The following is a 22,464-nucleotide window of genomic DNA, read 5'->3' on the forward strand; positions in this document are numbered from 1 at the left end:
ACCGCTTATTAGCTGGTAGTCCGGTGATGTTGAATCAAACTGTCCTTCCATTTTCTGGGGTATCATGGACACTGAAAAGTGAGCCTCTGCTCAGAAGAAAACATCTGCCAATGTACTGTTGGCCTAATGAGCCATTAAGAAACATGCCCTCGCCACCAAAAATGCAATTAGCACATTCTATTATAAGCCCTTAATTATGGTAATACGGTAATCTTAAACAAATCCACGGCATGCTGATTACTGGAGCTCGCCAGTTCAGTCTGTCTGTCCAAGGATCAGCAGGTACCAGCCAGGTCAGTCACTGGGACAATTTCAGAGAAAATGTTGAATATGCATTTGCTGCAGACAATCAGCGCTGGGATGTTAATTTGGGTTAAGATATTAGCATTTGGATGAGCTGAATGACAAGTTTAATGAGGATGCTTATGCTCTAGTCAATCATCTTCTACACCAATCTATTTACCCCCTAGTTAATCACATCCAAATGTTTGAGACTTCTTTAATAAAATGTGATTCAAGTCAAAGGCTCTTGTCCAATTAGCCCTCTTTGACCTCCCACCCAGCCAATGGGCTTCACACACATGGAAACAGAAAAACCAGAGCACCCCAGAACACAAGAGGCTTCTTATAAAAACAACCTGCTGCAAAAACTCTGTTAAGCTGCGGTGCCTAGGGCTGAGTGTGATAGCTCAGGCACCCGTCTATCCCTTTCACACACATACACATGCACATAGTCTACATGGCCTGACCCCAACCCCGCAGGTCGCTTCTATAACCGCATTACTGAAGCCAGCTGCTGCTGCTGCAGCCTGCGCTGCTCTAAAACCCACAATTGGATTGAGGAATTCATGGTTTTCCTTCTTTTCTCTTTGGTTAAGCTGTTTTTTTTTTCCCCTCCCTCCATCGTCTTCAAACAGGCAATCTGCTCAGCAAGAGCTACCCCATCCATCTCTCTCCCCACATTATGACTCTATGGTTACAGGCAGTAAAGAGGGTGACTGCTGGACTAAAAGTGTTATTTTTAAATTGACAGAGAAACATCCTACTTGGACACAGACAAAGCCCGTTTCTCATTCCAATTCTTCATGCCACTTTCTATTCTCTTTTCCATCCCGTACTTTTTTCCGAAGCATGTGCGCAACCAGCCAGCCTGCCAATTTCTGTTGGACCCGTGGCTGGTGTGGAGATCTGTGCAAGGTGAGCATGAGCAATTACAGAAGTTCAAAGTGAAATAACTGGAAGCGGAGTGGCGGCACACTCCGCTCTGGGCACGGCCACACCTCCAGCGCCTCACTCTGGCCAAGCTATATCAAAATTTTTCCTCGTTCGAACTAATTTTTGTGGCCGCTAAGCACGAAGCACGGGTTCAGGATGGGTTTGGAATGGGGAGGGGATTATTTGTGAAATGGAGAGGTGGTGGGGGGGGGGACTCTGTTGAGGGCTGCACTGTGGTTAGATATGAGGAGAGCCTGATGAATTTCCCTTCTCAGCAGGGTACTGTATGAGAAGATTGGCAGCACGGGCAGGGGCCTTGCGGCTCATTTCTTCGTGCTAACTGCTACTGCTGCACTACAGCTCAGAATCCCACAGCAGAATCCAATCGATCGCTCCTGTGGCGGCAGCAGGAATTGGATAAAAGGATCCTGCCGGCATCCGGCCGGCGCCTGCCCTAGCAGGGAGAGCTAATGGCTGAATCCAGGCCCTGGTCACAGCACACAGGGAGGGGGGCAGGGGCTAGCAGAATCATAGTCATTACCACAGCGGCACATGCCCTCTCTTTACTCACGCGCCTGCGATTCTCTACTCCTCAGGCCTTCCTGGCCAGGGTCACTAATCAATGCCCGCACTCTGGAGTCACACCTCCTGATCACAGCTTAACACAGAGCTGAAGGCTACAACAACATACAGCTCTGGATAGGCATGACTGTGTAGCCATTTCACTGCAAATGGGCAATATAGGCGGCATTTCTTCTTTTTGTTTAACATACTCGACACTGGAGGTGTGCAATTAACCCACTATATGTTCTCAAATCCAGGCTGTAAAGAACAGGAACTTGTCCTGATACAGGTTAAAACATGTCACAAACACAAACAAGCCTTTTTTTTATTTACCTTTTTGGTGAGGCTGTCATCAGAATCGGATGGCATACGTGTGGAGACGTGGAAAATGACTTCCACGGTGGAGGTAGCATAGTAAGGAGCAGTTAGGCCAGTGCTGCCATTCCTCTGGAGGCCGCCCATGAAGCCACAGTGTGAGGCCAGGTCAACCTGAAGAACACGTGGACAGTTTAGCGCGTTTCGAGTGTGCCCGTGTATCTGCGTGTACATATTTAAACTTCAGTGTGTGTCGATTTGGAGGCGTGGCCGTTCGTACCTCCCATCCCATCCCAGACACAAAGTCTTCGTAGGCCTTGCTGCCTGCGCTGTTGGACAAGATGGAGCATTTGTCCTCTTGGCCTTCTCCGATGTAGAAGACGGCGATCTTGTGTGTTTCCCGGCTAACAAACAAAACGCAGAGCAGGCAACATTAGTTGAACATCACAGCTTGTAACCGAACTTTAAAAGAATGTCACTACTTTGGCCACTTCACATGAAAAGGCTTTGAAATGTGAATCACATTACTCAAAATGCTACACTCTGCTAATCAAGGCGATCCGTGTGTAATTCATTTGCTGAATAAAATGTGTAGAGCAGCAAGAGTAAAAGCATGTTTGAAAAAAAAAAAAAAAAAAAAAAAATGTCCACTGTCTCTCCTGCTTTCACGTGATTTTAAAAAGAACGGCAGCAAAGCCCCCCCCCTTCTACCTTCCCTGTTGCCATGGCAGTAGATTATACTGGGGTAGATTTTAGGGCACTTTGCATGCTTGTGCACAGGTTGTTATGTCCGGCCAAGTCTGGCCATTTGGGAGAATAAGGTCGAATCCTGAGGGTATTCTTAAATAAGCTCCTGTCATTAGCAATGTGTGGAGTACTTATTGATTGGGCTGGGAGACACACGGGAAGAGGAGGACAAGAGTGATATTGGGAGACTTCCAAGGCTGTGATCAGCAGGGGCTGTTACAGATTACGGAAACCATGGGGGAGGAAATGAGGTAGAGGGCAATAGTATGTTGATTTGAGAAACTGTAGGACTTGTAGGGTGAGTTAATTTCACTCATGTAGAAACAGGTTTGATGGCTGGCTGCAGTGGAAGTTTGATGAAGTTATACATAATTTTGTGTTCATTTTCATCTCAGAGAAACCTTATTACTACAAGACATAACATGGTGGAAAATTCTGATTGAACTTTACCACTGCCTGGAGTCCAAGTTCTTCAGTTCCCTTAGTAGTTTAGAATTTTTCTTCAGCAAATGGAAGCTTTTCCTGTTTAACAAAAACAGTCTTGATTAAACACGGTACAACACAATTCAACAATCTGCTAAGCAGATCCCTGCTATGCTGATTCCAATGCAACAATGAACCGCTATTCGTATTATAATTTGCCGCAAGCCAATCACTAGGGGGAAAAAAAAAAGTTCTCGACCAAAGTTTTGTTTTTGATTACCAAAGACAAAAAAGGCACAGGTGCAAACGCCAATCTCCTACTTGCTGCGCGCCTGTTGCACCATCACCATTAAGAGGTGTAAGCTTTTAATTTACGGGGCTGAACGGCAAAGATGTGGCTCTGCGAGGCAGACCTTAGTGAAAACAGCTGGGCACTTTTACCCCGTGGAGAGGAGATTAAGACGCTGCAGACTGCAACGTGGCTTTAACTTCACTCCTTCTTTCTATGAGTAAAAAGGCCAACAGTTGAGTAACTATAAGAGGACACAAGCAACTCCAGACTAGAAAAGTTATCCTAAACGCCGCTTTGCCTTTTCCGTCTGAACAGCAACATTTAGGTTGTATAGCAGTTTGCAGACTGAATGATAAATAACTACACTGACTGCTGTGCGACTTCTTACAAGCCCACTTTTCCTCTGTTTACCAAACCAGACTCTTGATTGCAGATATTTTCAGTTGGTAATACCTGCGATCCCAAGAGTTCATGCCAAGGTCATTAAGCAGCAGCCGGCAGAAGTAGAAAGGCGCTTTTGGTTCCTGATGCGAGGGTTCCCTCTGGCAGGCAGCCCGAAAGCTTACATCAGCATCCCACCTCCTCACTTGCTCCTCCTCCTGTTGAGTCTGACGGAGAATGGCTTCCAGGATGGCCTTCTCCTGCTCTAGGTTCATGCCGTGAGGGGACGGGGCGGGCTGGTTGAGCCTGAGTCGAGGGTGGGGCAGGCATTCTGGGCTGCTGTGGCCGAGATCCTCCAAAAGCTTATCGAGAACATCTACTTCATCCTCCTCGCAACAGTTGGAGGGAGAGTCTGAGAAGTGACTCTTGTATGGTTCCTTTACTGGAGAGGTGGGCTGGCTTTTGCTACGAGAGAGTGCAGTGGTCGTTGAGAGAGGAATGTCACCTGCAGTAAAAACATCAACAGAGTCTTCTTGAGCGGTGCAGTAGAGGATGGCGCCATCCCAAGAGTATTTGCCCGAGATGTCCCGGACAATGATACGGACTTGGGAGGAAGGCTCGGGTGGCTGTCCGACTGTGGGCGTCTCTGCTGGGATCTGTAGGTAGGACACCAGCGTGCTGTCGTTGAAGACAAAAAGCTGCAGGTTGGGGCTTTTGAAGACCTCGGAGGAAAGCTCGGACGACTCCACATACGGGTTGTCGTGGTTTTCGCTCACTAGGCTGTGGAGGAGTGCAGGTCCACCGCTCAGAGGGTGATGGCCCAGATGGTTCACCAGGTGTGTCATGACCATCCGCGCCGTCAGAGGTATCAGCTCCATGTTCCGCCGCCGCTTTTCTGGTGGGAGAATGAGGGCAGTGGGATAAAAATACTGAGACCTTCTTTGGAGGAAAGTTCACGCGAGGAAGTGTAAAACGAGATCAATAGCCAAAATTACGGATAGGTGTGCGAAACAAATGCCCACAAGGCTATCTTCTATAATAAGCTCAACACAGACTCTGCCAACCATATTTAAAAAAGACCCACATTTGTGTGTAGACATGCTATCATCTCTATTAGCTCTTTTTACACAAAGCCAAATCTCATTTATGATTACTAATAAGGGTACTTTATTCATTTCTCACAATAGCTTGGCAAGCACACCTCTAAGTAGGTAGCATCTAATCATAAGAGACAACTTTGAAAAGCCCATTGAGTCTTCTTACAATGGATAAGCGCTGAGACTGGCCAAGTGCTAATGAGAACCACCATCCTTACAGGATGCTGAATAGAACTCTACTTTGTGGATTGCATTTATGTAAATGCACGGGTTTTTACTCCCAAGTGAAAGGCATGCCGTGCTTTATTCTGCAGAGATGTGGAAAAAACAAGAAGATGCACTCTTGCATTGTGACAGTGCTATCAATACCATCATCCCCCATCAAAGTGGAGAAAGCTCTTTAGAAAGCAGGCCAAGCTGCATTAGAGATGCACTGGCCCTTTGATGTGACTTGATCAATATGAGGTGAGGGCATGAATATAACTAGGCCGGCACTCTTTGGTTTGCCCTTTTGATAGTGTTTTGTTATTTCTACCAAGACTCTGTGCAGCTGTGCACCGAAAAGCAGAGGTGTGCTGAAATTTTCCGGACAAAGACTACTGGTTAATTTCGTACATTGTTTCAGAAGAGATGTTGTGCATATTTTAGTTTTTAGGACTTTTTAGAAGTTGAGGACAGGAGGGAGAGAGAGAGAGAGAAAGCGAGAGAGCGAGAGAAAGAGAGAGATAGAGGGGAACATATCGCCTAATGGAATCACAAGGTCACAATAAAAGAAGGGAAAAAAAAACATTTTTATCTAAACCCCATAATGGGTGTTCTCTTTACGACTAAGCACTAATGTGAACATTCCATTCCGTGATGGCTGATTTCCTTTTCGTACTTTAATAAGATATTGACATTTAATGGAGAGGCTCCAAATGGACGGGCTACTTAGAGTTTGCTTTTACCCGTAACCTTTTTTGGATGGTTTTTATATTTTGGTGGTGGTGGTTGGCGGTGTTCAGTTCCATACTTTAACAAGTATGGAAGCATGTCAGAAACCATGTCATCCTCACCTGACGCTGCCAGCTAACTGGCAGTTTGCACTCTCTCAGCGTCATATTTTTATCTGTGGCCCTTTGTAATCGTTCACAGCGCGGGCAGTCGGAAAGGTCATTCAGATGCAACCCCACAGATACTGCGCTCTCATGTGTCCTTACCCTCAGCTACTGTGAGCAGGTTGCCAAAATCTGTGGTGGTTGCCTGGGAGGGTGGTGGCTCGAAGCACTTAACCTGACCCAACATGAGGTCATAGTCACTGGACAAGTCTGACAGACTGAGGAGATAGTGGCTCTGTTGGGTGTGCAGGTTGGAGCCGGACACACAGCAGTGCAGCACCTGAGGAAACAAAAAAAAAGAAGAGATGGGCTTAGTGATTATGTTCAGATGAAGTGTGTCTGGGTAGTTTTTCAATAGTGAGAAGTGACCAAACTTCAACTGTAATGTGCAAAAACAATATCTTGTCAGATTTGATGGTGTCTGGCGAGATAAAGTACAGCGATGCTCCTGCGGGTCTGTTCTGGGAGGACATGAAACAGGAGCACATGAGGGGGAATATAGGGTCTATGTATTTACATCATAAGGCAATGGTGAGAGGGAAGGAGAGAAAGAAAGAAAAGAGGGTCTTTATTGCCGCTAATCCATTTCTCCTGTGATGTGTGAGTGTATTGATCTACATAACAGATGGCAGAGCATCCGTTGGCAGTGCTAGATAAGGCGCACTGGGGCAGTTGATTACAGCCATTGGACAGGTTTACACTGTTTGATTTAATTAAGACTTTATCCTTGTGCTCAGCTCCCACCACAAACATGCATGCTTTGCCACATATACAAGTGCCTAGACACACAACACACACCTGTGTAATGTATAATCTGAGTAAAGGTGAGGTTGTGCGAGCGAGGGGGTAAAACATATGCCTAATGTATGTAGATGAGGGTGCCTCTTATTCAGAGTGGAGCAACTTGGGCAAAGCCATGCAAAGGCTAATCCCATTCAGCACACACATACGCTCACACTTGGCTGAGAGACGCTCAGAGAGGCAGGCTGGCCCTGCCTTGTGAAACAGTATTGTGTGGGGCAATGTAGACAGTATGTGGATGATTCTAGTGAGCAGACCTCTGAGTGCATGGGGGAGGGACTGGAGGCTTGATGCTGAAAAGACCTGAACCAAACAGCTGCTACACCAAAGCCCCAAAGAGCTTCCTCTGTGGAGAGGTAGAAAGGGAGGGGAAAAACCCACGGCTGTGCTTGACAACTAAGTGACTGCACTTCGCATAGCAACAGTTCCTGGAAGGTAACACACAGTGAAACAAGCATACTGTAGTTAGAAGGGCGCATATTGTATGGTGATTCGAGTACACTATGTACACACATAAATCAAATAATAAAAAACGCAGGGACGTGTGCGGCTAAGCATAAATGTACCTATCCTCGCTATCTCGCTCTCTCTCCCTCACACACACGCACACACAGACACACACACACACACAGGGGTGGTGCAGCTGGCTGCTGAGGCAGGCAGAGAGAGCAGATGGAGAAGCTTGAGCTGAACTCCATTGAACCAATAAGGTCTAGTGCAATGTTGCTTTTTACAGCAATTTGCATGCTGTTAGTCACCAAAAACAACTTTTCTTTTCCTCTCCGAAGGCATGGATGCCTTTTCATTTGCTGTACTGTGCTTGAGGACTTGGGAAAGAATTCAAGAACAAGGATTTCAAGCTTTACTAACTACAAATTTGTAATTAAAGGAAGGTGAAGCATGGAAAACCTTGTCAGTGACACTGCCCAGTGATTGAATAAAAGGAGATGATTTCTATTAGGGGAGCTATTCTCCATTTTGGTGTAGGGAATATTTAACAGCCACCACGTCTATGGAAATGTACAGATTTCAGTCTTGATATTGCATTAATATCATCACACCTTGTGATGCTTTGAATGAAACCCAGAGGGGCTGTGCTTTTTGTGTGCCGATAGACAACCAATCATGCCTAATTGTCTTTGCTTGCATAGCAGCTGCAGTCCCTCTCATATTAAGACATATTCCATTCAAAGCTCCAGGACAAGCGTTTATATCCTGAGCTTATCAAGTGGACAAAGGGTCCTGTTTGAATAATTGGACCATTTCTTATCAGGGGTGACATCCTTACAAAGATCTGCCGTTGACCGCATCTGCCCAGACAGGAGGGAATGAATAATACCTCATTCATTTGTGCCTGAAGCTTGGCCCTCATCCTCAGGGTCAGACCATAAAATAAAGAGTTACAGGGACAAAAAAACAGAGAAGTAGATTGAATGCTGACTATTTTGCATGTTTTAAACAAATGCTACTTAATGCTAAGGACACTGTCAGAGCTCCCTACATATGATAAAAGCCAATCACATGCTTCAGTTACAGTGGGCACTTCTATGCTGTTGTGCCACTATAATGTTAAATGAGGCATAGCCATAAGGTCACAGTAGAGGTGAGTCTAATTAAAGTGGCAAGCCTATGTAATGGGGTGGGGGTGGAGGTGTCAAGGCTGAAGTTGTTGTGTCTGTGGGCAAAGGTTGTGCGTATGTTTCAGGCGACCATGAAAACCAATCAGTAAAAAGTGACCACATACTGGTCTACAAAATGATGACAATAGGGATGCACAGTGCTTTTTGTCAGTCCATGTACTTCCTACTACGAGAACTCAATAATAACAGTTCTAACAATGACTGTTTTATATTCTGATCAGATATTCTTCTTTAAATACAAAACCGAGAGAATAATATTTATTCCGATATTCCGATAACAGACCAGGCAGTATGAACGTGGCAATAATGAAATGTAAAGTGAAATACTAAAGCATTTAAGTTTGTAATGATTTTTTTCCCCCAATATCTTGACATACTGACCGACACTAAGGTATATACTGCATATGCATTGTGACATTTTAATCTTGGGCCTGGAACAATTGAAATAAAGTAGAGTATTTTATTTCCCAAATCAGTGAAGCATCTTCAGACACTTATGGTCGCTTTCACTTTTTTGATGCCACGGCCTTGTCTTTTTTGGCCAAAGGTAAGGTCACAGCCTCATCTGGCTCACTTTTATAACACGGAGCAGCAGAGGTGAATGCAGAGGTGTGTGCCATATAAAGTGGCACCACCCAAAAGCATTTAATAGTACTCCACGATAAGCTGCGAGATGGGATAGTGTAGTCAGCTTAAAAAAAGAAAAGGTGTTTTTTTGAGGCATATTCCGTGTTCAGCAGCTTAATGTCTCAGAACTTTGACAATGGAATTCAGCAACAAATTGTTTATTGGCAGCTTCGTTCTCTCGGTTACCGCAGGACGTTTGGTGAAGTTGTTTATTGACTGTTGTTGAAAGGGTTTGCACCGTTCTTCTGCTAGTGCTAGCAGATGCATTTTCATATGACTGTGCATTGCAGCAGTGCTGTTTTATTTTAGGACTGACTAACCTATTCTGCACATCACAGAGGAATGGGCTTCATCTTTAGTGAAGTATTTGCTGCTAGTTTGCTGCAATGACTGGCCTCCTCACCTGTCTTCTTGGAGGCATCCAAGTTGGTATTGTCACATGATCATTGACTAGTTGAAATCATGATTAAAGCGTCCTGGCAAAGCAGGGAAGTCAGCTAATCAACTAGTCTGTACAACCCCCAGTTCCAACCAGGGGGTCGGTGCTTCTTGCTCGAGTCTCTATCAATGGTTGAGCTACATTAAGGGTTGGAATAGGGTAAGGTGGCATGTTTAAAATGTCCAGCTAATTTACATCCAACTGCTACGCAACAGACAGGTCCCTGAGCCAAAAACACTCTCATTAACAGCCTATTAAACTGCGCCTACAGCCGCCCATCTGTGTAACCAACATTGGTTACACACTGTAACCACAGATTCTATGAGTGTAGGTGTAGCACGTTGCCATAAAGGTTTGCATCAGAACTATTTTACAAATACAACTACATGATCTGAGTATTGGATTGGCGATACTAGCGTAAGTACTGGCATTCTCTAGTTGTAACTGAAGCTTTTCCCATCTCTCGCCAACCACTAAGGACACTCACCCTGTAAATATAGTCTAACAGCGGGGCCTTCTGGGATGTATTGCCCTCCAGAGAAGACATGGTGATGGGTTCCAGCAGCAAGCTCAGGGGAACAGCCATGCACCAGTCCAGCAGACAGAGCAGCAGCGACACCATCAACTGAGAGCGTACGAAAGAAGTGAGAGATTCATGTTAATATTTAATTATAGAACCTTTTAAAAAAGAGAGCTACAAGTGGTAATAGATGAGAGCTGGAAAGACAAGTGATGGAAAAAAAAAAAAAAAGACCGAGCACAACAAAACACTTCAGCAGAAACATTCCTCTGCAAATGCACCATTCCAGCATGATAGATCAATGGCCTTTAGATCTCAGCCATTTCATGTCCCCTCCTTTCCAACATGTACCTTTTTGTCTGCTTCCACTGTTGAGTGCTCGGCGCTCGGCAACAAAAAGGCTATTGTGGCCACAAAGATCTGTGTTGGGACAAAACAAGGAGAAAGATAATTGGATGACACACTCCTTTTCATCAGCTGTCTCAGTGCCGTGTGCTAGAATGGATGTGAAGCCATGAGATGTGGAGTATGCATAAACATGAGTGATAACTCAAAAGGCCTGCATTTAAATTCTTATGCATTTCTTATTTTCCTTATGACATTTCAACACAGGTTACTGCCAAATTAGCTGCATGTGTGCATTTGAGTATATATGTGTATATGTTACCTCAATGATTTTCTTGGGGAGAGTGGACTCCATCCTCTGGAGATGTTCCCAATGACAGATGAGAAGCTGGAACACGTCACAGGCCACTTGAGCCACTGCTTTGTTCCCAAACTAGACAAACAAGACAACATGGTAAGATTTACTTTTATATATTAGAATTTTTATGGACAGTGATGCAAGTTATGTTATACGAAAAGATGTTCAAGACACAGTTTCTCCAAATTGGAGGAAGGGTTTAGGAGCTGCACCTCTTTAATATGCAGTCGCCTCTTTTTCAAGGGACAACTGACTCAAAAACTATGTCATGGGCTGTGTGGGCTATTCCCTCGTTAATCCTTCATCATTTAAACAGGTAAAAGGTCTGGAGTGGATTCCAGGTGTGGTATTTCCATTTAGAAGCTTTTGCTGTGAACCCACAACAAGCAGTCAAAGGAGATCTCATGAAAGTACAAGAGACCATCCTTAGGCTGAAAAAAAGAAGAAATCCATCAAAGAGATAGTTGAAATGTTAGGAGTGGTCAAATCAACAGTTTGGTACATTCTAAGAAAAGAAAAACACACTGGTGACCGTAGGACCCTTTCCAACGTGAAGAAAAACCCTCCACAGCATCCACCCAAGTGAAGAACACTATCTAGGAAATACGTGTTACAGTATCCAACTCTACCAAATAGAGAGCAAATACAGAGGATTCACCACAAGGTGCAAATGATCAATCAGCCTCAAAAATAGAAAAGCCAGATTAGACTTAAACTTCTGAAGAAGCCAGCCCAGCTCTAGGACAGCATTATTTGGACAGATGAAAATAAGATCAAGCAGAAGGCTTGGAACGGCTCATGATCCAAAACACAGCACATCTTCTGTCCAACATGGTGGAATCAGTGTGATGGCATAGACATGAAGGGCTTCCCATGGCACTGGGTCACTAGTGTTTATTGATGATGTGACAAAAGAGGCCGAATAAATTCCAAAGTGTACAGGGATATACTTTCTGCTCAGATTCAGCCAAATGAACCAAAGTTTATTGGACAGTGCTTCACAGGACAGAGGGACAATGAACCTAAACGTACATCAGAAGCACCCCAATAGTTTTTGAAAATTCTGCAATGGCCAAGTTATTCACCAGATCTGAACCTGATAGAGCATGTATTTGACTTACGTAAGACAAAACAGGGCGGGGCGGTAGTCTAACAAAGGATCACAATAGAGGAAACAGAGCTTTTAATGATGCCCATTGGTTCCAGACTCCAGGCCGTCATTGACCGCAAAGGATTCTCAAAAATGTATTAAACATTTTCCTTATGGTAATATTAATTTGTCCAATTACTTCTGAGAGCCTGAAATGAGGAGACTTGTATAAAAATAGTTGTAATTCCCTTTTTTCCCCTAATTTCACAGGATATTTTTGTTGAAATAAAGCAGAAAGTCAGCACTTCAACTGCATCTTAGCCATTTAATTTCAAATCCAATAAGGTGGCATGTAGATTCCAAGTCATGAAGATTGTGTCACTGTCCAAATATATACTGTATATGGGCCTAACTGTACGTCAAAAATGTCAACCTGAAACTAATCTGGAAGCTTGAGGATGTAGAAACATTTATTTAGAAGTTATTTCGTGTACAATATAGAAGAAATGCTGTAGTTAAGATCTGCAGGAATGAATAGGGTAATATCTTTATACAAAAACTCAGATTTCCTTAAGCTGCATTCTTCACTCCTACCCAACACTTGGATGTTTTCATATCACTCCTTAAAAGCTTGAAGTAAATCACCTTGCAGCCATTGTTCACCTGTTTTAAATATTTCTGCATCTCAGTTTTGTAGCAAAACCACTTGTTAGATTGCATTATGACAGTCTGAAAAATGGGTTTAGAAGTAAGTGAAGTTGTCAAAAGTCAAATTGCCTTCTAATTGCTCTCTCTGCTTCCAATCATGGTGAGAATTCCTCTTAAAAGTTTTTAAATGTGCTCTCTCACACTTCCCAGAGTGTAACACTTTGGGAAGATCACTCATTCTACACTTTCTGTTAAATTCTATAACAGCGCAGGGACATTGATGGTTGAAGATGGTGTGGAAAAAAAAAAAAAAAAAAGTTTAGGCGCCCACTGACTGACAAAATTCAATAAAGTAATTTCCCTTAAATTTAGTTTTTCACTTACTGTGCAGATAATCAGCATAATTTCATTTCACTCCAACCCATGGCTCATTTTCTCCAGACTCATTGGAGGAAAGAATTGAGCTGTTGACAATTTCCTTTCAAATGTGGATTTCTTCAGTGATTTGAAATTCTTTGTGGAGAAATAGAATTTCCCATTTCTTCCAGCTGAATGCCTCTCAACATGTAACAAGGGCAGACAATGTGGGGAGTGCAGAAATGGCCAAACGCAAAAAGGGGCCCTGAGAGTTCAGCACCTGCTTTTAGAAAAGAGACTCTCAGTGCCACTCTTCCCCCTAGATCCCCCACCCAGCCTGTACCCTCTATTTTGGGGCTGGCTGAGTCTGTGTGTCAAGTTGTACAGGGGAGTGATTACTGCTCCATTAGAGAAGGGGGGAGGGGGGTTGCTCGAGCAGGAAGCTGGGAGATGTAGCTGCTTAAATTGGCCCACATCTACTGAGAGCGAGCAGCCTGGAAATTACGCCACCGCCCCAAACCCTTTTCCATGAAAAAAAAAAAAAAAAAAGAGAGAGAGAGAGAGACAGAGGAAAAAAAATAGCCTCCGCTGGTTCTCTGCATCTCTTCACTCTGGGAGAAAAGTGGGCTCTTCCAAAATATACCCATGAGTCACATCACTGAACATGTTTTATTCTCACACTTTTTCTCCACTCACTATGTCGAAATTGTTCTGCAGTCCTTTTATGTAATCAACTATCATTTTTGTTAGAGCTAAACACTATACGGCTGGTATGGCAAAACAAAAAGGAGCATCGTGCACCTATTCGTTTTATAACACTGCAGCTCTCAGTAATCTACACAAAATCTTTACGCCAGTGTCGACCTTTGGTCAGTGAAGCAAGTGTTTTACAAACGCTGAGTTTTGGGAAATCATAATGCGCAAATACCTTAAGTGATATCAAATGTATACATTCGCTCACTTGCCAAAAGATCAGGCAGTGACAACTAATGTATTCTGATACAGTCCTGTACTGAATCCCTCCATGTCACTGTTCTAATGTTCAATTTTCCCTGTAGTAATATGAGTGTATGTTCATTATAGAGGGTGTATTTTGTAGTGCTGTGAAACTCAATTGGTTTCTGTTATTTAGCCTAGAACACTGAATAAAATGGGGATGTCAAAATACTAGAAACATGTGCGGGTACAAAACAATACAATTCAATAGTATAACAAACCACAGTCTCCAAAACACATCCTAGAAAACACAGCTGAATCAACAGCTCTTTGGTCATTTTACACAAATGCTAAATACCTTCATCAAGCTAAGATACGGCGCAGGGCTCTTATATTAGAAAGCACTTCTTTTCACCAGTATACCAAACGTAATGTTCCAATAAGCTGCAGGTGGAGCTGTATATATTATATTTTTTAGATGCTGTATGGTTCAAACTTATTTTACAAGTTGACATATAACATGCCCACCTGCAAACTAACTAGTAATAGACATAAAGCTTTGCAAAAGTAAATTAGTTCCCTCTATAATAAAGGAGTATAGAATCCAGTGCTGGAGTGTGACAAAGGACTTTTTCATGAGTAGAGTATAATGTTCAAGTTTGGACGTAGTTCAGGGCTGTTCTATTTGCATGTTTTCACTGGTGTACCTATTAAAGTGGTATTTTTAACCGAGTGCGGCTGCCTTGAATGAGAGGGTCACTAACCTTTAGTGTTACTCCCAGCACATTGATGGCATCTTTAACCCGATGGTGAATGCTCTTTTGCATGAGCTCCTCGCACACCCACAGGCCCAGGCTGCACACGGCGATGCACCTGAACGACGGAGCGCATTTTAAAGGATGACACGGAATTTGAATTGTGCAAAATTTATTCAGAAATTATTCTTCAATTAAACTCAAGGACAAAAATAATAGTTTCGTTAATTAGGCTTTAAAAGCGTCGCGCAGAATTTTTACGATGGACAGCGAATGCTTGGTATCCATTAGCTTTTCAAATTTCGCCGTGCATATATAAGCATCTGTTAAAACACAGTCATGTTACACTAATAAATTAAGTGAAGGCAATGTAACCTAAGAATAAATATCACCAGTGCTGCCACTCGTACCTCGCCCCTTCAGTGTGTTCCTTGGTTGCCGTCTCCAGTAGGATGTTCACCAGATAATTCTTAACAGAAGAAAACGGGTTCACAACATCGTTCTTTAGATACTGTTCATAAAAGTGTCATGGCTGAACGTAACACATATCTTGATGGTTCAATTAAATCATCATTAATGTACACAAGAATGTATAAATCTCTCTTTGCTTATTATTGTTTAAGATATGATTCATAGGGAAGATGAGTATTTATTCTAATGATACACTGAGCACTGTTTTTCTTTTTGTTTTTTTTGTTTTTTAAAAAAATGTCATCCCTGTTTTCCCACTAATACGCATCCCGACTATTTACCTTGATATCCTCACTGCTTACATTGATGTCCTCAGAGTGTTGCAGTACAGGAATCTGGAGGTAAAGGTTGGGGAAACACACGAGGGAGCCCAGGATCGTCTGAGCCTCCATCCTCGGAGCCTGGCAGAGATGAGAAAACAAAACAACACGCTATCATTAATTCCCCTAAACCAACATGAAAACAACCCCCCTTCCAGGAAGCAGGAAGGTCACTATCCAGGGGAAAGGGATTGGAGGGATCTAGCAGAATTAATTTGATCTTTATTCATGATTCTGCTGATGTTCAACAGAAAGACACGACACATGGTAGGCGTGGGCAACAAAATGACTGATTAAATGCGCGATGGATGCAGCTCCAAAGCAGATTGTACATGTTGTTGCACCTGATGAGCTGCTGTGAAACTGAAATGAGGTAATAAATCTATCCAGGGAGATATGAAATTATCTGGCAACCAAAACAGGAAATACAACACGTATAAATGTCCCCCATAAGTCTTCTTGACAAATCGCACATTTCTGCAAAGAGACAGTTAGTATTAACCATGTTTAGGTTTACATCTGTGCACGGTGGTAACATGTAAACATACCATGGCTATTGTGTCGGTCTACCAGCGTAATGTCTACTAATTGCACCCAATCAGCTCGCTCGTTCATTGCAAGCCTGTGCGTTCATATGAATTCACATCAGCACACAATTTAAATAATAACTGCAAACATGCTGGCTTTCACGGCTAATTAAGCATATTAACACTTTGCTAATGTGTGCATTTGATGAAACAGTCTGCATTCAAACAGTTAAACAGCAGCTATTTGTAATTAACTGCTCTTTGCTTCTCGAGTGTAGCTGCAGGCTTTTGTTAAAAATATGTTTGTTCAAGTCTGAATCTATTCTGTACGTAGTTCTGTATGCAGTTAATGCATTTTTTTTTTTTTTTGGTTGCTGGTTTTGCTTTAAATGCGTGATTAACACATGCACTTTCCATTATTCTGACACATCGTCTGGGACATCAGGAAGTGATCATAGCAGCGGAACAGTTTATGAAAGCAAGCAGAATCTGAAGTGCGGTTGTAGTAAATCATTCGACCCTGCTGAGGGCAGTAGTGTGCTCTGTAGCACTGAAATTGTTCAAAAACCCAAAAGAAGGCACACAGCTGAGAGCATAAAGTTCTCTGCAGAGCTGGAGCTTTTTGAGAAGCTAAGATGCTGAGTAATGAAAATATAAAAATATCCATTCCAGTTACATTTAAAACACAATTAAAATGTGTGTAAATACACGTGTTAATTGTTGAAGGACAGTATGTGATAACTGCAAATAAAATCTGAATTTTCTGTCAGTTGTGCAAAACTCTTTTAGTTTGGTTTATCTAGTTCCGAAATACAGAGGAGCAACAGTGGTGAATAAATTATGAATCAGCATTAAGACAACGACAAACAACATGCAGTCATTTTTCCAGCCATTAATTTCTCATTTCAGTCCTTCATTTAGGCACAATGAAGAAAGGAACGGTGGTAAATTTTTCCAAACAAGAAAATCACATTCTTTATTATCTAATAGTTTCAAATATTTGCTTTATTTTTTCCTATTAACACTTAATAAAGCAGCAAATTATAAAACATAATCCAGGAGAAGGAGAAGGAACAGGTCTACAGATCATCAGGTATGAGGAGGACTTCAGACTCGTAATTTCCCTGAATTCTTTGCCACCAAGAATTCTGTAATTCCTTGTCGAGTCCTGAACATTTTCGGGGACATTCCTGAAAACTGCAACATATTAGTTATTTGACGGGCTTTTCTCGTCTGGAGTCATAGATTCCAGAGTGGCTCAGGTGAACGTTAGAAGTGTGCTCGTACCTCCGAGGAGTTCGAGGTGAGGACACGGGCAGCGGCAGTGATGAAATCCTCCACCAGCATGGTGAAACCCGGCAGGCCGAGGAAGAAGAATCGAGGGGAGCAGGACCGGATGATGGTGTTCAAAACATCCTGATGACATGCATGGACACGCACACAAATGTTAATGGGAGGCAAACAACAATTCCTGCATTGATATCTCCAGTTATTAAACACGATAGCAGAATAAACCGAATTATCACTGAATCACAAGAGAATTTTGAAATAATCCTCTAGCATGTTTACAGTTACGGTCGGGGTTTGAGGTCGCGTTGGTGTCGGTGAAGCGAAACCGTAACAGAAAATTTTTTGTAAATGGGCCACGACGTGAGAACATGGCAGGGAGAGAGCTTTTCACTTCAACAGGTAGGCTAAGCATTTTTAAAAAGTGTTGACGTGAGTAAACCACTCAACCGTACGTGTCGCTAAAGGACAGGAAAAAAAACAAAAAACAAAAAAACAAAAACAACAACAAAAAAGGGTGGGAAAGAAAGACAGGTGAGAGAAAGGGACGGCAGATGGATAGTTCGCCACGGATAAGGGAGAGAACAAAAGACCTTCAACTTCCATGAGTCACATGTATGTACACACACGAGCAAACCTGTAATTAAAGCCAGAGACAAGGTATTGTTTTGCCGAGGTGCAGGCGGCTCGGTAGCAGATGGGTGATCTTTCAGCGCTGACATATGCTGCACCGCAGAGAGGTCTGCACAAACTGCTCAAGTATGTACAGTGCAACGCCGCACCGGGCAAGAGCATAAATGGACGCTAACAGTTCATCCATGCTATATTTAGACGGTAAACCCGCAGCAAAGAGGTTGAGTTATTTACTCAGAGGAAATACTCGTATTTAGAGGGAGAAAAACACGCTGGTATGAGAATGCAGCATCTCAGTAAGGCGGATAAATTGTTCTCTCTCTTATCTGAGGCAGGCATGTGCGCATTTGTGTACAAAGGCAAGGTCCAGGGCAGAAACACCTGCCTGCGTGGCCATAAACTTGTGTAAATCGGACAGTTCAAACATGAGTCTGTTTCTAGCTGGACCGAAGGGCAACTTAACAAACACACGATTTCCCCTCTCAATCACACAAACACACGCGCGCCCGCGCGCCCGCACACACACAAAGACACGCACCGTACCGCCTATCTATCTGTGACATTAATCACCCCAAGCTTTGGTAAACAGGGAATGCAGGTGAACGAGAGAAGAATAGAATAAACACACAGAGGCAATAAGTAGGAAGCCAAACCAACACCAGCACCGCATGTAGAAAATTGGTGGGAAGAGCTTCAGGATTGAGGGCCCATTTTACCCTCATTTTGTTGGTAATTGACCTCTGAAGCATAATGTGCAGTGCAGTCAGAGGTAATTAGCAGGCAACAAACTGTTTCTTGATTGCCTGAAATGAGCATTTTAGAGGAAGCCACAAATGTAGAATGCAAAGTGCTTTCAATTGTATGTGTAAGTAGAGGGAACCTGATTTGGGATGTGTATGCGCGCGTGTGTGTGTGTGTCGTGTGTGTACTGAAATCAGAATTGAAAAATGTGGACTGGGAATAACCGCATGTGGCGCTGTGTTGGCAGTGGGAATGGCCCCGGCTTCAACAAAAGGTGCATTAACCTAACTCTGAATAGAGCCACCTCAGGCCTTTTTATGTGGCCTCATCTCCAGGAAAGCACACGCTTTCCACCTGCTGGCTCCCGGGGTGACAGGGTTCACTCTGGCATTACATCACTCTGCGCAGTATTGGGGAAATTTTTGACTCATTTACTAAACATGGACATTTCCAGTTTAATCTGGGACAGATTTCCTGTTGCAGTTCGCAAGCTGTTCGCCTCCGTGAGCTGTCGGGAGGGTGGACGGGACCAGCCTGCATAACTATGAGGTGGAGGAGTTTAATCAACAGTCACGTCGGTGGGGTCAGTTTTCACATTTTAATTTGGGGCTACATACATTATGCGTGACTTAAGTTAAGGAGGAGCTAATTTTGCGCTGGTTAACTGTTTATTCATTCGTCCGAAGGATGTCACAGGGTTCTAAGTTTACTGGGTGTTGTCCCCTTTTGTGCGCTACATTTTGCGAAATACGCTGTTGACTCACGCAGCCCCGGATTGTGGACCTATTAGGTAGATTACTGCTGTTGGGCTCCGGTCAGGTCTTTGTGAGGCCGGTGACCAGAGATTGACAGACAATCGAGACAATAGGCCTGACCTTGGCACTCTGTCAGTTGGAAGGAGAATCCCTCCAAGGGAACTGTCATTTTCTTCAAAGCTTAGTTGATTTTAATGGCGAAGATTTACACCGGGATTCCCCGCGTTGTCTATAAAGCGTGTCCGTTTTAAAGCTGGTTTTGTGACTTGACAGACAGGCGGAGTGGAGAAAACACTCAGTATCTGAGACCATTATTTAAAGGCACCAATATATCAAAATTATGTTTTAAAAAAAAAAAATAAGCTCGACACATAAAAAAAATATTTAATAAACTAAATGCATGTGCACTATAATATAAAATGTCTTGTTCACTATAGCCGCAAAGACTAAAAAGAAGTTAAGAATGTGGGCTTATAAAAAATAAAATAAAATATGCGCGTATGATTTGAGAGGATTTGTAAAAATAAATGTTTTTCCCCTTTTTTCGGTGCAGTGGGGGTGCAGGCGGAGAGGAAGGAGGAGGGGAGGGGAGAATGAGAGCCACTTTCTTATGTTAAGCAGGCGTGCGGCTGTCCTCTATTGTGTGGCGTGAGGACTCTTTTCTCCGGCCAATTTGAGCATGCTTCAGTGGCCAGCCTGGCTCTGGCCCCCCAACGCATTATACAGAGCCACAACAAAAGCTTGAGAATGCTGCCTGGTCCCTCCGTGTGTGCCCCCCTCATTGCTCCACTCGGCGCTACGTTCCCCAGGCTCCCCTCCCACTCCTTCACACACACACACGCACACACACACACACACACACACACACGCACAGACAGGCAGGAAGGCAACTCCACTCTGGGCCCCCGGCCGACGTGTCAGTCTAACGGAGCGCGACAGACGTCAATCCTTAATTAATCACGTATACACGGCAGGGGTTCAAAACATTATTTAACGACACGGAAAACATTCTGATAAGCTTGTCGCGCTGCCAGGGCGCAATAGAAACCCAGCCAAGAGGGCACATACATATCTATATATTTATACGCGCACACACTTGCTTCAAACACACCCTGCCCATGCACAATTTTTTTTTTATCCCCCCCGGTCCTTTGTTTTGGGGAACTTCATTCATCTCCACTCAGCTTTGTATAGAAGCAATGAAGCTATGCCAAATTTAAATATGAGGATGGGTGTGGCTAAAAGAGGAGGAAAGAGGGGAAGATGCCAAAACACAGTAACGCGCTTCACCACCACTGGTTTGAGGCAGTTTACCTAAAATTATGAGCCACTATTATAACTCTGAGTGCACCTTTATGACCCCTGTCATCACTGTGATCCGAAATACACCTATCTGGTACCTTAAAGCATAAACACAAATGCCAACATTAACTGCAGAAAAATCACTAATTGATTAAGAGTCACCAAGTCATAACAAAATTACAAATCACACGTTAAAAAGTAAATAGCAAACTGCCAACTACAAATTGGTTTCCAGTTAGTAATCACCGCCACATGGGTTTGACTGATGCGCCATCTACTGGTGAAAAAACGGCAACTGTCAGAAATACTTTCAGGAGCCACCTCCTGGCCGTACCTGGTCATCGCTGGTGAATCCCTTGTGCATGATGTAGTAGAGGTGCACCAAGAAATCGCTGTTGGGCAGCACGTCCTGGTGCCTGGTCATCATCTCACAGATCAGCTTGTAGGCCTGCAGCTTGCCAGCTTTGTATTCTGCTGGCAGCATGGTGGCCTGCGGAGGGCGGAGGGAAGCGGTGTTATTGTGAGGACATGAATTATGGGTAACACCGTGACTAGATGCTGCTAATTGTCAGCTGCAGTTAAAGTTAACCCTCTCGTCCTGTTTTTTTGCTACATCTTGAAATGTCATCGTAGTGCTCCCATAATCTCCCATGAGAAAAAAAAATGTAGTTTTAAACCAGTGATGGGATGGAGCTAAACTACTAAAGCTGGAACAAACTGAATAACCAGAATTAAGTGTAAATGCTTTGACTTTTACATTATTATTTAATCTGCATTTTGTACACTCTGCAGAGTCATCTCCTACCCTGAAGAGCCAGGACGCGAACATTCGAAGAGGAGGGATGAAGACCGGTTGGGGAGGAGAGGACTGATTGTCCACACTTATCCCAAGGTTGTCCCTGATCTGCAAACACACATTTAATTTCAGTCAGTGAACACAAGGATCAAATGTAATCTTCATGAGCATCTGAAAAGTACAGGATGAAGCCTGTGTTGCAAAACTTTGAGTCCACTTAAGGATTTGTCATTGGCAAAATAATTAGATCTTCAAAAACAAGTGCATTCCATGCAACTACTGAAGCTATTGAAATGCATTTTATTGAGCGCTGTCATTGTGCCTTAGTGAGTCTGAGAATATTCTGTATATTTTTATTTGGCTTTATGAGCAAAGGAAAGGCTCCGTTGTACCTTAGCGAGCTTGTGCCACAGCTCATATAAGTAGGAGAAGACCTTGGCATGGATTTTTGGGCAGCGGATATTGTTGACGTCTCCCAGGATACCCAGAATCCTCCTCCACAGGACGAAGGCAGAGTCGGCATGCCAACCAGTCAGAGTCCCACCAGCAATGATGCTGACATCGTCAGCCAGACACTCACTGCTGTCTGCAGGGTCAAAGAAAAAGTTTTCGGATTATTTCAGGTTGCAAAGAGAAATATTTTGCATCGCCTGTGTGCGTACTTGCCAGTACCAAACACAAAATTAACCAAATTTACTTTTGTTGAAAACAGTGGATTCAGTCAACAACTGTTACGAAAGAATTTTAGAAGTGAGACTTGCTCAAATGCATTAATACATTGTAATAAAACATCAAATCCATCCTGTTAGTGTTCGAGCAGCTGTTGACTCAATCCTCAGCCTTTCTGTGCTTTTTCCCAAATGCATGTCAGCGCTTAGACTTTTGTCCTATAAAAGTTATTCACACATGTCAAGACTTTTGGGAAAAAGACACAAACCACATGCATCGTTCAAATGAATTGTAGGAAGACAGTGCCGCCTAGTGG

General features: G+C 43.4%; 1 protein-coding gene across 8 annotated transcripts in view; it reads right to left on the bottom strand.

Annotated features, from left to right (window-relative positions):
* Positions 1 to 22,464, bottom strand: part of ralgapa2 (Ral GTPase activating protein catalytic subunit alpha 2) — an 88,169-nt gene that overhangs the window by 28,204 nt on the left and 37,501 nt on the right. For all 8 annotated transcript variants that reach the window (XM_047610484.1, XM_047610489.1, XM_047610486.1 and 5 more), the window contains 15 exons: positions 21,872 to 22,065; positions 21,489 to 21,587; positions 21,018 to 21,173; positions 17,253 to 17,381; positions 15,400 to 15,519; positions 15,058 to 15,116; positions 14,657 to 14,765; positions 10,826 to 10,936; positions 10,510 to 10,578; positions 10,126 to 10,263; positions 6,234 to 6,411; positions 4,010 to 4,832; positions 3,292 to 3,363; positions 2,375 to 2,498; positions 2,113 to 2,268 (listed from right to left, as the gene is read on the bottom strand). In XM_047610484.1, coding sequence (XP_047466440.1) covers positions 2,113 to 2,268; positions 2,375 to 2,498; positions 3,292 to 3,363; positions 4,010 to 4,832; positions 6,234 to 6,411; positions 10,126 to 10,263; positions 10,510 to 10,578; positions 10,826 to 10,936; positions 14,657 to 14,765; positions 15,058 to 15,116; positions 15,400 to 15,519; positions 17,253 to 17,381; positions 21,018 to 21,173; positions 21,489 to 21,587; positions 21,872 to 22,065 — 2,537 coding nt within the window. The remainder of the gene's footprint in view (positions 1 to 2,112; positions 2,269 to 2,374; positions 2,499 to 3,291; positions 3,364 to 4,009; positions 4,833 to 6,233; positions 6,412 to 10,125; positions 10,264 to 10,509; positions 10,579 to 10,825; positions 10,937 to 14,656; positions 14,766 to 15,057; positions 15,117 to 15,399; positions 15,520 to 17,252; positions 17,382 to 21,017; positions 21,174 to 21,488; positions 21,588 to 21,871; positions 22,066 to 22,464) is intronic.

Source organism: Mugil cephalus, chromosome 17 (genome assembly GCF_022458985.1).
Source record: "Mugil cephalus isolate CIBA_MC_2020 chromosome 17, CIBA_Mcephalus_1.1, whole genome shotgun sequence".
Lineage (NCBI taxonomy): Eukaryota > Metazoa > Chordata > Actinopteri > Mugiliformes > Mugilidae > Mugil > Mugil cephalus.